At 40.7% G+C, this 13,196-nt stretch overlaps 1 protein-coding gene across 3 annotated transcripts in view; it reads right to left on the bottom strand.

The window, feature by feature from the left end:
* Nucleotides 1-3,361: 3,361 nt before the first annotated feature.
* The window catches only part of NUCB2 (nucleobindin 2), a 22,361-nt gene continuing 12,526 nt past the window's right edge, over nucleotides 3,362-13,196 (bottom strand). For 2 of the 3 annotated variants that reach the window (XM_017726593.1, XM_017726592.1), the window contains exons 7-13: nucleotides 12,912-13,002; nucleotides 11,273-11,331; nucleotides 10,018-10,110; nucleotides 8,897-8,986; nucleotides 8,178-8,348; nucleotides 7,802-7,883; nucleotides 5,502-6,135 (exon numbers count right to left, since the gene is read on the bottom strand). In XM_017726593.1, coding sequence (XP_017582082.1) covers nucleotides 6,023-6,135; nucleotides 7,802-7,883; nucleotides 8,178-8,348; nucleotides 8,897-8,986; nucleotides 10,018-10,110; nucleotides 11,273-11,331; nucleotides 12,912-13,002 — 699 coding nt within the window. In that variant the 3' untranslated portion in view covers nucleotides 5,502-6,022. Of the gene's footprint in view, nucleotides 6,136-7,801; nucleotides 7,884-8,177; nucleotides 8,349-8,896; nucleotides 8,987-10,017; nucleotides 10,111-11,272; nucleotides 11,332-12,911; nucleotides 13,003-13,196 lie in introns of all 3 variants that reach the window. The other variant, XM_008644242.2, reaches the window with a different exon arrangement.

Below are 13,196 nucleotides of genomic sequence, written 5' to 3'. Positions count from 1 at the left end.
GAATAAAATCATCTGCAGGAGCAGTTTTCAGTGTAGAAATGGTAATACAATCAGAATTGAAATTTGGAAACCACTGATGTGGTTGATAGTGCTTAATGTAAAGGAAAGCTCAGCCCAAGGGGCAGACAAGCAGCTGTTAATCCAAAGACTGAGCCAACTAAAATGCAACTTGGGACCAGTAAATAATTAATGGATTAATTAATAAAGACTATTATGGTGATACTGTCATTATCTGTAGATCGAGGTAAATCTACTCATCAGGATGGATAACTGGCTGGTTATTTTTCTCATCTGAAAATAAGGTAGAAAGTTAAAATACAGACAGTTATTTAGACTATGAATAGCCTGTGTGATTTTTTAAGTTCCTTCACACTTTATAATACTCAGTGAACACAAATAAATGAATATTTACCGCACTTAATTTTCCTCTTGTTAAAAAGTAAAATACATTAAAAAAAGGTTTTTAGGCAAAGATTTATAAAACTATTGTAGTTGCAATTGAGCCATGGCTTTATATGCAGTGAGCTGCATGGCACTGAACAGAGACAATTAAACTAGGGATACAGGGAAACTCTGCTCGTAAATTTAAGGTGTGCCAGGATGACAACTCCTTATTCCTTTATCTGAGTTCTCATATTTAACAGGACGAGTTTTATGAGTTTTCTTGGCTGTTCATTGGTGATCACGCTTCCCCTGGGAGCTTCAGAGACCAAGTGAAGCAGCATCCGTAAGCTGGCTTTAAAATATGCAATTTTTACCTTTGGAACTCCTGAGGGAAAAATAACTTGCCATCTGCTTCCAAAGAAGCTGTTTCCTGAGCAGCCTCAGGAGTGACCATGAGCTGGTGCCTGTGTAATCCTGTTTCCTCCAGAAAAAGTACAGGTGTTGCCTTTTTTGTTTCACTAACATGTAGGCTCCTACCCCAGGACTGTGGTTTCAAGGTATTAAGTGTAAACAGTAGCTTTTCACGGTCAGTATCTTGGGCTTTTAAATACCAGCTAATCCTCATGTTGTTCCCCAGTTGTGCTTTACTGCACTCGGAGATGAAGCCTCGTACAGAGGTGTCGATTCAGGAAGATCATTAGCTTAGTGCTCATTTGCACGTTCAGGGTCTCTTTCAAAAGGAAACAGCATCACGTAAAGAATGCGCTTTGTAGAAGGAAACTAAAAAAAAGGCCTTTTTGAAATATGGCCGCTGCCGTTGTTTGGCTTTTGAGGGATCATTCCGTTTTCAACATCCTGCTTTATTATGCCACCACCCTGCTCCTGAAGCAGCTCCGGCGAGGGCTGGGTAATCCTTGTCTTGAGACTCCCTCTAGTGAGGAGATGGTGCGCAGCTCGCCGTGCTCGTTCGGTGAGAAATCCCTGGGTGTCGGGGCAGATGTTGGATCGCTTCTCCGCCCTACTCAAAGCCCTGCCAAGGTCTGTGGGACTGGCGGGGGCTCAGGAACTCCACTCACGGCTGCTGCAGTGTGCAGTGCCTTGCTGTGAATGGAAATTCCGTGCACGGGAGCTTGCTGAGGGCTCCATGGCTCAGCAACCCATCCTCTCCTCCTAAGGGGTGAGCCCTGGGTTTGGGAATTGGGATAGCCCGGGATGAGCACAGTGGAGTTAGAGGGCTGCCTGTGCCTCCATCCCACTTTCTGCCATGTCCCTGGGGAGAGGGAGCACAAAAATGGAAGCCGTCTTCTCAGTGTATTATTAACAGCAATGATAAGATAGTGAGAGAGGGTGTGAAATGAGATACTGGAGGGGAATCGGTGCATTGTAGGCACTGGCACCTTCTTTAACACAGAAATGGCTCAGTGGGTGGTTTCCCGGGAGATCCCAGCTGTGAGCCATTATGTGTTTGAGGCAGTACACGTTTGAGTAAATAAACGTCGTCTGCACGGGGACTGAGCAGCAATTGCAGTGCAGTCACTCAGACTAAGAGCTGCTTGAATGGATGGAAAAGGAGCCAAGAATGGAGAGGTCAGTTCTGGAGTGCTGCTCTATCCCTGCCTCTTTCACTGAAAAATACACCAGCTTAAGAAACTGGGTTATCTCTGAAAAATTTCTTTTCCCTCCCTGGTATTGTACTTTACCACACAAGCAAATAGGTAGGGTGTTTAGCACGGTGTTTGATAGTGTGATTATAAAAACTGGTACTATTGGATATAGCTGGATTCTGGCAAGCGTACCTTTAAGGCATTAGGCAACATTAGGGTAACTGTAGGTGGCTTTGATATTTGCTGTCTGTGGATGCATTAATAGGACTCAAACTCATTCCCTCTTTTCTCATTATGTAAAAATAAACAATGCATTTTTAGAAATGTAACTGAACTATAGTCAGTGTTGCTGTTTTCAGATGGAACTCTCACAGCCTTGGTACAACTGGGACCAAACTTAGCGACAGCTCTTGGCATCTGCTACCTCCTTTTGGATAAATCACCAAAGGACAAGCCCTAGTTCAAAGCTTCACTTCTTTGCATATCCCATCATATTTTTCCTAATCCAGATACATTTACAAGATGGAGAATTTTGATGTGGCTGGATATGGCATCACATCCTGTGGGTGTCAAGAGACATTTTGCCCCAGCCATTCTCACATCCTGAAGTGGCCAACACCTGGCCATGAATGCAAAATCTCTAGGCATAGAATGCAACCTATACAAAGATGTTTTACTAAGCCTATAGGTGCTTCACCTTCTTTGGGATTTCTGTTTTGAATGTGAACACGTCAGGGAAGTGTCAGGTGGCGTTACAAGTTTGTAATGCTGTGGCACAGTAGGATTTTAATTGGTTTTGTACTTTTATGAAAATAGAAAATTGAGCATTTGAGTACCTAATTAGTGAATAGCTACTGCAGTGAGGCAGCTGGTGCCAGGGAAGAACACATGATCTCTTACATCTTGTTTTAAATTCACACCTTTCCAGAAAGCAAGAAGTGGAAGGCAAACAGGAAGGACTTCTAAGGCAAGGGCTTCAGGGTGACCTAACTGTGGCCTGTCACTACCTGAAGGGAGCCTGTGAGAAAGATGGAGAAACTTTTACAAGGACATGTAGTGACAGGACAAGGGGGGAATGACTTCAAACTAAAGAGGGCAGGTTTAGATTAGATATTAGGAAGAAATTCTGTACTGTGAGGGTGCTGAGGCACTGGCACAGGTTGCCCAGAGAAGCTGTGGATGCCCCATCCCTGGCAGTGTTCAAGGCCAGGTTGGATGGGGCTCTGAGCAACCTGCTCTGGTGACAGGTGTCCCAGCCCATGGCTGGGGGCTTGGAATGAGGTGATCTTTAAGGTCCTTTCCAATGCAGGCCACTCTGATTCTATGAATACAAACCCACTTCCAGCCCACCCACTAAAAGTAAAACACTAAACTTCTGTCACTGTGCTGTTTAATCCAGTTAAAAACTAATCTATACAGAGTGGGGCTTTTTTTTTTTTTTTACATATATTGCACCAGAGATATGAATTTGTACAACATTAACCAAATTTTACCCCTTCATCCTCCTACCAAAATCACAGCCAAGTACAAAACCAAATCACTGCATCTTTGTGGTGGAGCTGGTGTCTGTATAAAGTTACAGTTTTGTTGTAATCACCTCCTAAATGAAGAGCAGAATACAGGTGTAAGCACTTGTGCCCATGATATTCCAGTCCCTTATTTCTCTGTGGTTATAGCTTTCTACTTCCCCAGTCACAACAATTTTCTACAAAACTCTGGATGTTTCCATGTAAATGGGATAAGGGGGCCAATCGCCAACAGCAGAGTCAGGACCTTACAATCAAATGTAAGAGGCTGCACCAAAACTGAAGCTTGAGCATTACATTACAAAGCCATCATGGCATTTGATGGCATTTGTGAGGAGGCAGAAGTAGCCTGAAGGAATGATTTGTATGGTAGAAATACCTCCAAAGGTTCAGTCCTTGAATTTCTACAAACATCTGTGGCTGTATCACTTGTCCTGTGTAAACTTTCATGAGGGATGGGGAAAACACAGTAAGATTTCCCTTCACCTTTACCATGACTTGTGAATAATTCCCTCTTGGTTTCCCTCCTCACCCTGTTACCCATTATCAGGCTACAACCCCAAAGCCAGGGCTTGCCCAGAGAAACTTCATGTAGCTGAAACTATGTCTGGGCCTCTTTGCAAACAGATGAGGCTGTTGAAAGATATTTTAGTCTGCAGACAAAGACAAAATCAAACTGTTGTTAGAATTGCCTAGAAATGACAAAAAACTGAGAGACTGGTTTTGCAAACTACTTGCATAAAGAATGAAAAAAAAGGTAAAGTAAGTCAAATTGAGTGGTATAAAGGAAGGAAATGCAACATGACAACTTACAGGATAAAATAGATAAGGGAACCTAATCTGTTCTGGCACTGAGTTCTGCTGCATTGTGTGGAGAACATGAGTATGCCCAGGTCTGATGAAAGAAGCCTTGAGCATGGAAGGAATGTGCCTGGCTTCCATCAGTCAAAGTTCTTCAGAGTGAGAAATTTCCCAAATGTCAATACAAAATGTTAGCAATTGCCTTCTGGTTGTTTTGAGTTTGCCTAAAATATTCAAGTCTTGTTCTGAAAGGAACATCTTTCTCTAACAGAGGCGTGCTTCTGTTTCTTTGCTCAAGCCCCAAAATACCTCTTTTAATGCCACTGTCAGCAGTTAGCCACAGAACAGGAAGGAAATGTAAAGGATGCTGGCAGAGGTGTGTATCTGTTCAAAGCCAGCATTATACAATCAGAACAATCCATGTTAAAAAAAACAAAACAAATGAAAAAAACAACCACGAAAACCCAAGCAAACAAGGAAATCCACACAGGGTTTACACTTCAGGATAGTTTCAGTTTGAAATGAATGAGAAGCAGGGACACTGGCACAACTTTTCAGCACTATAATAAAACTGACAAGAAAATCAACTTACTCTTGTAAAATCTTGGCTTGCAATACTAGGGACCTATCCTGGTTCAATACCAAAAAAATACAATCAAGTAGCACCCCTGATTTAGGACACTTCATAACCTTAGACCAACTGCTGAAAGACTCAGAAGAGTCAATAGTGAGACCCTTAACAAATCCCGAATTCATGTCTGAGAAGAGCTCTCTGAAGCACATGGTGCACTTTGAAAAATCTGGTTTTATTGTAGGAGGTAGGAGAATCTGCACAGAAAAAGACAATGAGTCTTGTTCTGTTTTGCACAATATTTCCATCAACATAAAAAGCTTACTTAATAACATGCAAAATTTTGAGATCAGCTGGCATCTGATGAAAGAAATGGGGACAAAATACTGTCCCAAGGGCCAGTTGAGCTTTCGACTGCTACACAGAATTAATCTCAACAAGGAGGACGGTTCAGATCAATACACAAGAAGTACAGCATTCCTTTTGAAGGCTTTCAGTGAAATTCTTAGGTTTCTGTAAACATGAAAAATATTCACTGTTCCTCATAATTCTTTGCTGTGTTTAAATTTTAAAAAGTGCAAATTTTCTGTGATTGAGAAGTTTGTTTTTTATTTGGTCTCAAAGAAGAAAGGGTTTGGTAGTGCTGGAAATAGGCCTTTACCTATGGTCTTTGTTTCCCCCTCTTTTGCTTTTCAGCATTTCTGGAAAGAGTTCCTACATCAAACTAGACCTAACTGAACATTCAGGCCTGTTCCCTGCTTCCTCTCTGAGAAGATTCTGATTCATGCCTAAACACACAATGGCAGACATCTCCTCCCTCTTTGTCAGGGGAGAGTTCAACAGCTCAGTCCCCTGGCCATCAAAGTTTTTAATATTAATGGTTTCCTTAATTTCCTCCTCTATTACAGCCTCTACATGATCCCCTTGTGTTTCTAACTGATGCATTGGAGAGAAAATTATTTTAACTTACAAATCAAATCTGACTGATATTTCACCTCTAACAGTCCCGATGATTTTACAGTCTGAGGGAGAAAGAGGAGAGTTCATGTTTCACTCTGATTTCCTGTCCCCCCCACCCCTCCCAGCCCTTCCCCACCCCAAATAATAAAGATGCTATAAAGTTGAGGCACAAGTGGTTAAGGGTGAACTTGATCAGTTCTGACAGCTGGTTCTGGGACATGTCCTGGTGGTAAAGGCTGATCACCTCCCACTGGGTGTTTTGGTGTGTCTCCAGCTTTGGGTTCACCAGCTGTAAAACAAGAAGAGAACCATTTGTAACTTCTTAGTAAACTGGTCCCAAATGTGAACATTCTCTAAATGAAAGTTTCTAGCATAGGGACACTCAAACAAAACCTTCTATTTTCTGAACCAAGAGCTTTCTGTGTGCGTAACAATGAAATTGGATTGAGATTACCCAATAGACTGCACTATTAGTCAGTGGTACCTCTCAGATTACAAGTTGTTTCTGCTTTTAAGTGAAATATTCTCACGTAACACATTGTTTTTTTGGAAATATACCATGTTTTTATGAGACCTTTAATCCCAATATGGGAAGCTTGAAAAAGAAGTAAGTAACAACCTGCTCCTGTATGTTACTCCTCACTGCATCAGTAGTTGCAATGTTCTCCCTTTGCCAAGTTTGAGTAATACTAATTTTCATAGTTCACATAGTAGCTCCAGTGGCCTCTATATTTAAAATAGTGTCTGCTTGGATATTCTTGATTCAGTGAATGAGTAGTGACTAGTTCTGGCTAGTATAATGAATTCTTATGACACTTGATTAAATGACTTTGCGGAAAGATTTTACATAAAATAATACATGTGTTACGAACCGTATCTGCCACAACATTTCCAGTATCAAAAGATGTATCATATGCAATTACCCATAATGGTTTTACTGAAGGTGAGGGGAATTTAGGCTCTTGGAATGCAGGACCATAAAATGAAGTTACCCACAGGCAGTTTCAAAGCAAATAGAAGACAGAATTAAATTGGTTCTGAAATCTCATAATTTCCCTTCACAGAACTGAGTGGGCAGAATTTCAGGGTACCCAACAAAGTAAGATGTAATCACTGAACACAGCTCCTGCAGTTTGAAACCCCACTGTTGGCCCTGCAGGAGCAGTGAAGAGCTCCTAGCGTTCAAAAGGCTGCCTGGATAGATCTGAAGCTCATATTTGAGATCAATGTCAAGAAGTTCTTGAGCTTTGCTGATCATGTCAGCACATGAACATGAAAGCCAATAAAGCCAGCATAGTTTCAACCTTTCTAGAGAGGAAGAAAAAGTTAATTTAGGATGCATGGGGCAGCAGAGCCCCTTTAAAGCACAAAGGAAACCTGGGCAATCTGCTGTGGATAAGAAGTGCTAACACATACCTGACTGTTTTGCCACCACCACTGATCAAGTGCAGTGATTTATTATGTCACTCCCTTCTCCTGAGGGTGTTGAAGCACTGGTCATCCATACTGCCCAAGACTAACTTGTTGTGTCATGCTGCATCCAGTTGCTGATAAATTGGCCACTGAGGATTTTAAATGCTTTGATTTGTTCTACAGCCTGAGACTGCAGTGCAGCCATAGATCCTGGGACAGACCTGGTCTTTTCTATGTCCCTGTTCTTCTCTGGATGCTCAGAAATCCTGGATACCCTAGATCTCAGTAATGTAGACTGAGAGGTACAACAGAATCCTTCTCTGCCCCTTTGATGCCTTGTGTTAGGACTCTGGTTTCTTACTATGGACTTTAAAGGTGAGATTTCAGGAGTACTTAGAGTTACATACTTAAAGACAGACCTCTCTCCAGAGGTCATTAAAGCTGCATTAAGTTAATAGTTTTAACAGAAAATATGGAGGTAATGACTTTTACATTGCAGAACTTATTTTAAAGTTTGTGTATCTACACAGAAGGACACGTACGGGGTTGGATTTTCAGTTCTCCACCTGGTCCTGCAGGAGGATTTCCCTGCTGTAGTTTCTTTTGTTCCATCTGTTTTACAACCTGGTGAAAAACAAAATACAGCAATTGAAAAACTTGAATTTGTCAGCTTTATCTGATGTGACATAAATGGGTACACCTAAACGAAACCTTGCAGTTATGTAAGGTCTTTCTTAGTGGGTGTACTGCTGAGTTGCTTTAATTCTGAACAGCTGTGATACCATTAGTTTAGAATTCAGCTGGGACTCATATGAAAAATCAAGGTAAATCTCCAGAGCTGGGGATTGTCAAGAGCCATTACACATATAAGGACAGAGAAAAGGTGAAAACAAATATATTCTGTCCTCATACATGTACCTGCTGAAGCTCTTGTTTCTGAGCCTGAAGCTGATCGTGCTGCCTCTGTAGCTCTTCCTTCTGTTTCTGAAGTTCTTCTGCCTTCTTTCTAAGTTCATCTTCCTGCTGGGAAATGTGGTTTTCAAATTCCTTCAGCTCATCCTCAGTGAAGAGCTGCTGCTGATCTAGTGTCTGCAAGAAAATACATACAAGTGTGAATACGTAGCCAGGAAAGCATGTGTGCTTTTTATTATTGTCTTACTGAAATTCTTGCACAGTTCACTAAAAAAACCTCAGAACAAAATACCAAGACATGACACCGTGTACACTCAATGAAAACAGCAAAATAGTAATTTCTCAACTATTTTCTCAACAAAGCTCTACTACAGATTTAGACACAGGAGAAAAATATCCTCTTTCTTCCAGCTGAGCTCTTATCTTCCCTTTGAAGCGATTCATAAACAAAATGTCCATTTCCATTTGAAAAGCACGTGTGAAAAGCTCTTCCTGAATCCCCGGGGTGGCGCCAGACCTTTTCCGTTTGTGTGAGGCCCGTGGAGTTCCCATCTGCATCCCATCAGGCTGCCGCAGCTCAACGCTGCGTTCAGCTGAGGGGCTTAACGACACACATACCACAGCAGAGCTGGAAAAAACCAAAGGTCACAGGCATGCCGTTTGGCTTCCTGGTCCAAGTGCTGGTAATGGTGCTGTGTGTTGTACTTGGAACACATTTTCATTACCTCCCAGCTATCTGGCTCCAGAAATTCCTTTTTCTCTGTAGCTCGCAGGAACTCTTCCAAAGTCACTAGCCGGTCCTTGTTGATGTCAACCTATTTGAGGCAAAAAGTTAAGCTCAGTCTAAAGAACAGGTTTTGGTGGAGCTAATGTTTTAATTTCATCAATCCAATATCTTCAAATATAACCATTTAAAATTTTTTTAATGTCCCATTTTCAAGGGAGTGCCCACAACATTTTCTGAAAACTTCTCTCACAAGCTTATGTAGCTTAACAAAAATAGAACCAAAAAGTAAATCCTGACATTTCACTTCAAAATTCATTGGCTTTATTGGAAACACTTGTGCTCACAGTCCCAAAACTAATAGTGGAAAGCACAATTTTTTTTTTTGAGAAAAATGTTTTGTAGCTTTCTGGTAACTACTCTGACTCACAGTTACAAAATTATCTCCACTGTTGGAGGGGGAGGTTTTGAAAAACAGAAATCCCACCCAACTGAATTGTGTCAGAATCCTTTGAGGGGAAGGGAGGAAATGCTTCCCTTTATGACTAATAGATGACCAGGCTTGCTCTGTTCCTCAAGTTTAAGGAATACAGTTGAATACAGAAATATTATGGGTGGAAAACACAGTGATTCAAAACACCCCTTTTCCATTCCTGTGTCTCCTGAGCTGAAAGCCCATCAGACCCAGTGAAGGTATTCACTGTCACAGGTGATACCTTGAGCTCTGAGCCCCCTTTTAAAGGGACAAAGGTGAGCTATAGGAAAGAAGACATTGCTCTACTCCCTCTTCTCACACCTAAATCTTACCCATTTGCCAAGTGCCAAAGCACATTTAGAATCTTCCTTGTTTGACACACAATTCACAAGGAATTTCTGTTGAATCTCAGAATCTGCAAACAACCATGGCTACAGCACAATTCCTTCTCTGGAACACTTTAAATAAAAATTAGTCAGCAGGCATTACATCAGAACACAGGGAAAGGGCTTGAGCATTGTAACTTTACATGAATCCCAGCACAAGCAGCATTCAGTGTGACAGGCCCTCCCTTTCTGCTGCACTTGGACAACACTTCATGTTAGGAGAACTGTATTTTTTGAACACAAAAGGGAATCAGCCCCTACCTCATTCATTACATGTTCTCTCATTCTCAGCCTTTCTTCTTCCATTTCAACCATGTCATCCTCTTCATTCTTGGGATCATAAACTTTTTCTAACTGGAATTTAAAATTAGTACATGTTAGTTTGAAGAAAAGACTGCTCATTCAAATGGCAGAGCACATCTGGAAAAGCAGTCTGAGATGTTGCTCTGTGTGTGCAGTTTTCCTCTTTCAGCACAGTATTTAAGCAACAAGTGCGCCTTTCTTTCCTAAGAATGAATTTTTCAGTTAATCCATGTGGTCTGTTACAATTCAGTGCTGTGGATGTTACAGTAAAGTTGACTTCAGTGTGCACTGTCTGATCCTACATTTGATTCAAAGCAGGCAGAGGTTCCACGTGGTTTCTGGAATAGGAGAGAGTGGCTTTTTCACCAGGGCATGCAGCTGACCCCATAAGCACTCAGGATATCACAAGACAAATTCAGTGCCAAATTTAATGGTTCACTTCTCTTCTTGCACAATGTCTTTCTGGAGAGTTCATGCTTATTTGCTTCTACTTGGCTTTCTCAGGCATTGAGCTTCACTTGCCCAGCTACAGCTAATTTTAAGGCCCTGGGCTGTTAAGTTTTTACACTACAAAACTATAAAACAGTGAGACATCTGTCAAAAAAGACTGCACTACACCTTCACTGTAGTGAAGGGGATTATGGCAAATTGTTGTACCACAGTTGAATTTTCAGACAACAAACCAAGGCTTCAAGAAACTAAGAGCCTGCCTACTTTATCAGATGCACATGTGCTTCAAACTAGCCAGACACAAAACATAGGAATTTTCTGTAGCCCCTTCCACAGTGCTGTCCCTGAGCCAAGTCACACAAGTATGACCTTTTTTCTCATAACACTTGTTGATAAACACTGAATGAGCACAGGTGCCCAGCTTTAGAACCTCAAAGCCTCTACCAGGCTACAGCTAGGGAGAGCAAGAGAGCAGTTCTCTACACTGCAATTTATACAGGTAATACCTATCCTGCAGATTAGTTATAGAATCTCCAGCAAGCCTGGGGCAGAGAAATACATGAGCACTGATATCTGACTCTTATCCTTCAACTACTTTATTTTGCCAGCTGATAGGTTTTATACTTTTGTAGAAATACTAAGGATGCACAAAACTTGGCATGAATACTCTATTTTGTAGTCCAAAGCCTCCAAATATACTTGGGAAAAAGAGACATCCCCGTAACCTTTTACTGAAAGAAGCTTCTGAATATTTTTTTTTTACCTCTTTGGTAAACAGAGCTTCTAATTCTTGCTCATCCAGGAAACCATCATTATTGACATCTACAAAAAAGTTTTAAAAAGACAAGCTGAGTACATATGGAAAGTGATACAGGTAAATAGATGTTAAGAGAGTTAAGTAAAGATCAGTGTACACATCTCATTTAACAGGAAGTTGGTTACATTGGTTGTTTCTTCTATTTAGGTGTTTATCAGGCATTGGCTGGAGTCTATTACCATTTTTGGTTGATTGGACAGATCCAGAGCAATCTCTCTACTACTCAGATTAGCAAACTGAAATAGGTCACCACAGGATTGCGCAGACTGCAACTGCCAAAAAATATTGCTGAGAACAAGTTGTCCCCATTTAACCACTCAATTTGTAAATAGACTCAGGAGCAACAAGATTCTGCAGGAAAACTTTAACTGACAATACGACTCTCAAAAAAAATTAAATAATTACATGACAGTCTATATAAACATGCAGCACTTGAGGTAAGTCTAAGATGACTTTACATGACAAATGCAGAGAGGAGAATATTTGGTAATTAATAATCCATCTTTTAGTCTACATTGTGCTCTGAATACTGTTACACTACCTCTGAAATGGAAAGAGAATGTCTACTTCAATTTGTTAGCCAGTATTTTTGTGTAATTGCTACAAAGTTTCCTATATACTAAGCTCTAAGGCAACAGGTGATTTCAGCTGTTTCTGTTTTGGTAGGTTTTTTGCACAAACAAGCTACCAAAAACTTTCAGAAAGCTATCTTTCAAAATCTCTTTCTAGAAAGAAGAGGTAAGATTTAGTAACTATGATGATCTTCAAGGTCCCTTTCAACCCAAACCCTTCTATGATTCTGTAATACATACTTATTATATTTTAATAAACTGAGATCAAAGTTCAGACTCAAACTAGAATATTTTTCTGCATCTAAATCATCATCTTTGAGATTAGTCCAGTTCTGTGTACTGCTCAACCCTTTGCAGCCTAGTGCCAGGCAGGATCTACTTCGGGGTACTTTGTGATGAAGCATTTAACAATATCAGAACAGAAGGTTACATGGTGACATAACCACATGTGAAGCAAGATGTTCACTGAGAAGCATCCGTATCTCTGCTACTGCTACTACTTATTGTTCCTAGCTGCCCATTCCTCAGAGATCTAGAGGCAGGATTAGAGGGTTCTTATTTTATCAAGGGAAGCTTGCAGCTTGAAGAGGCTTGGCCCTTCTATGACCATTCCAAAGATTAGGAGTGTCTGGTACTCGTCTGCAGAGATGATGAGAAAGCAGGTTTTGCCCCTGCACAAATCTCTGAGGATTTATTCCCAGTACATACTGTGTAAGCAAAGTTATCAATATGGACAGCCCTCTAAGCACCCATACTTCCCTAAGGAATCACTACTGGTTTTTGCCTGTATGATTTTAGGAGTAGTTAAACAAAACTCTGAAAGTTTTTAAATTCCATTTAAAACATTGCACAAAAGTTACAAACAGTGACAAATATTTTCTCCTCTGTATTATTCAGATTCATCGAAGTTGCTTGAAGTGAAAGACTTCATCCTAACATATGACAAACTTGTCCTCAGCAGAATGTAACAAAGTCACTTCACTCGTTCATTAGATTAAAACTAAACCTCTTACCGTGCAATTTGAAAAATGTTTTGGGGTCAAATTCATTAGGATCTAGTCCATCTGCTTCTTCCCACACCTCTTTCAGTTGATCTTTGCTTCCCTATAGATTGGTTACAAAGAAAAACTATTCAAAAGACAATTTAGTGTAATTTCCCTGCATTACCTTTGTATTATGTTTTCTCTGAAAGGCTTTCTTTATTTGCTGATTAGTCATGTGGCAAATGGAATCAGTGGCATTTTCTTTCATTCCTTTTTGGTCAGGTCTAATACTTTAATCAGACAGAAAGGTCCAGG

This window comes from Corvus brachyrhynchos, unplaced genomic scaffold (genome assembly GCF_000691975.1).
Source record: "Corvus brachyrhynchos isolate BGI_N302 unplaced genomic scaffold, ASM69197v1 scaffold62, whole genome shotgun sequence".
NCBI lineage: Eukaryota > Metazoa > Chordata > Aves > Passeriformes > Corvidae > Corvus > Corvus brachyrhynchos.
Note: the sequence above shows the minus strand (reverse complement) of the source record. Positions and strands in the feature narration are given on the sequence as shown.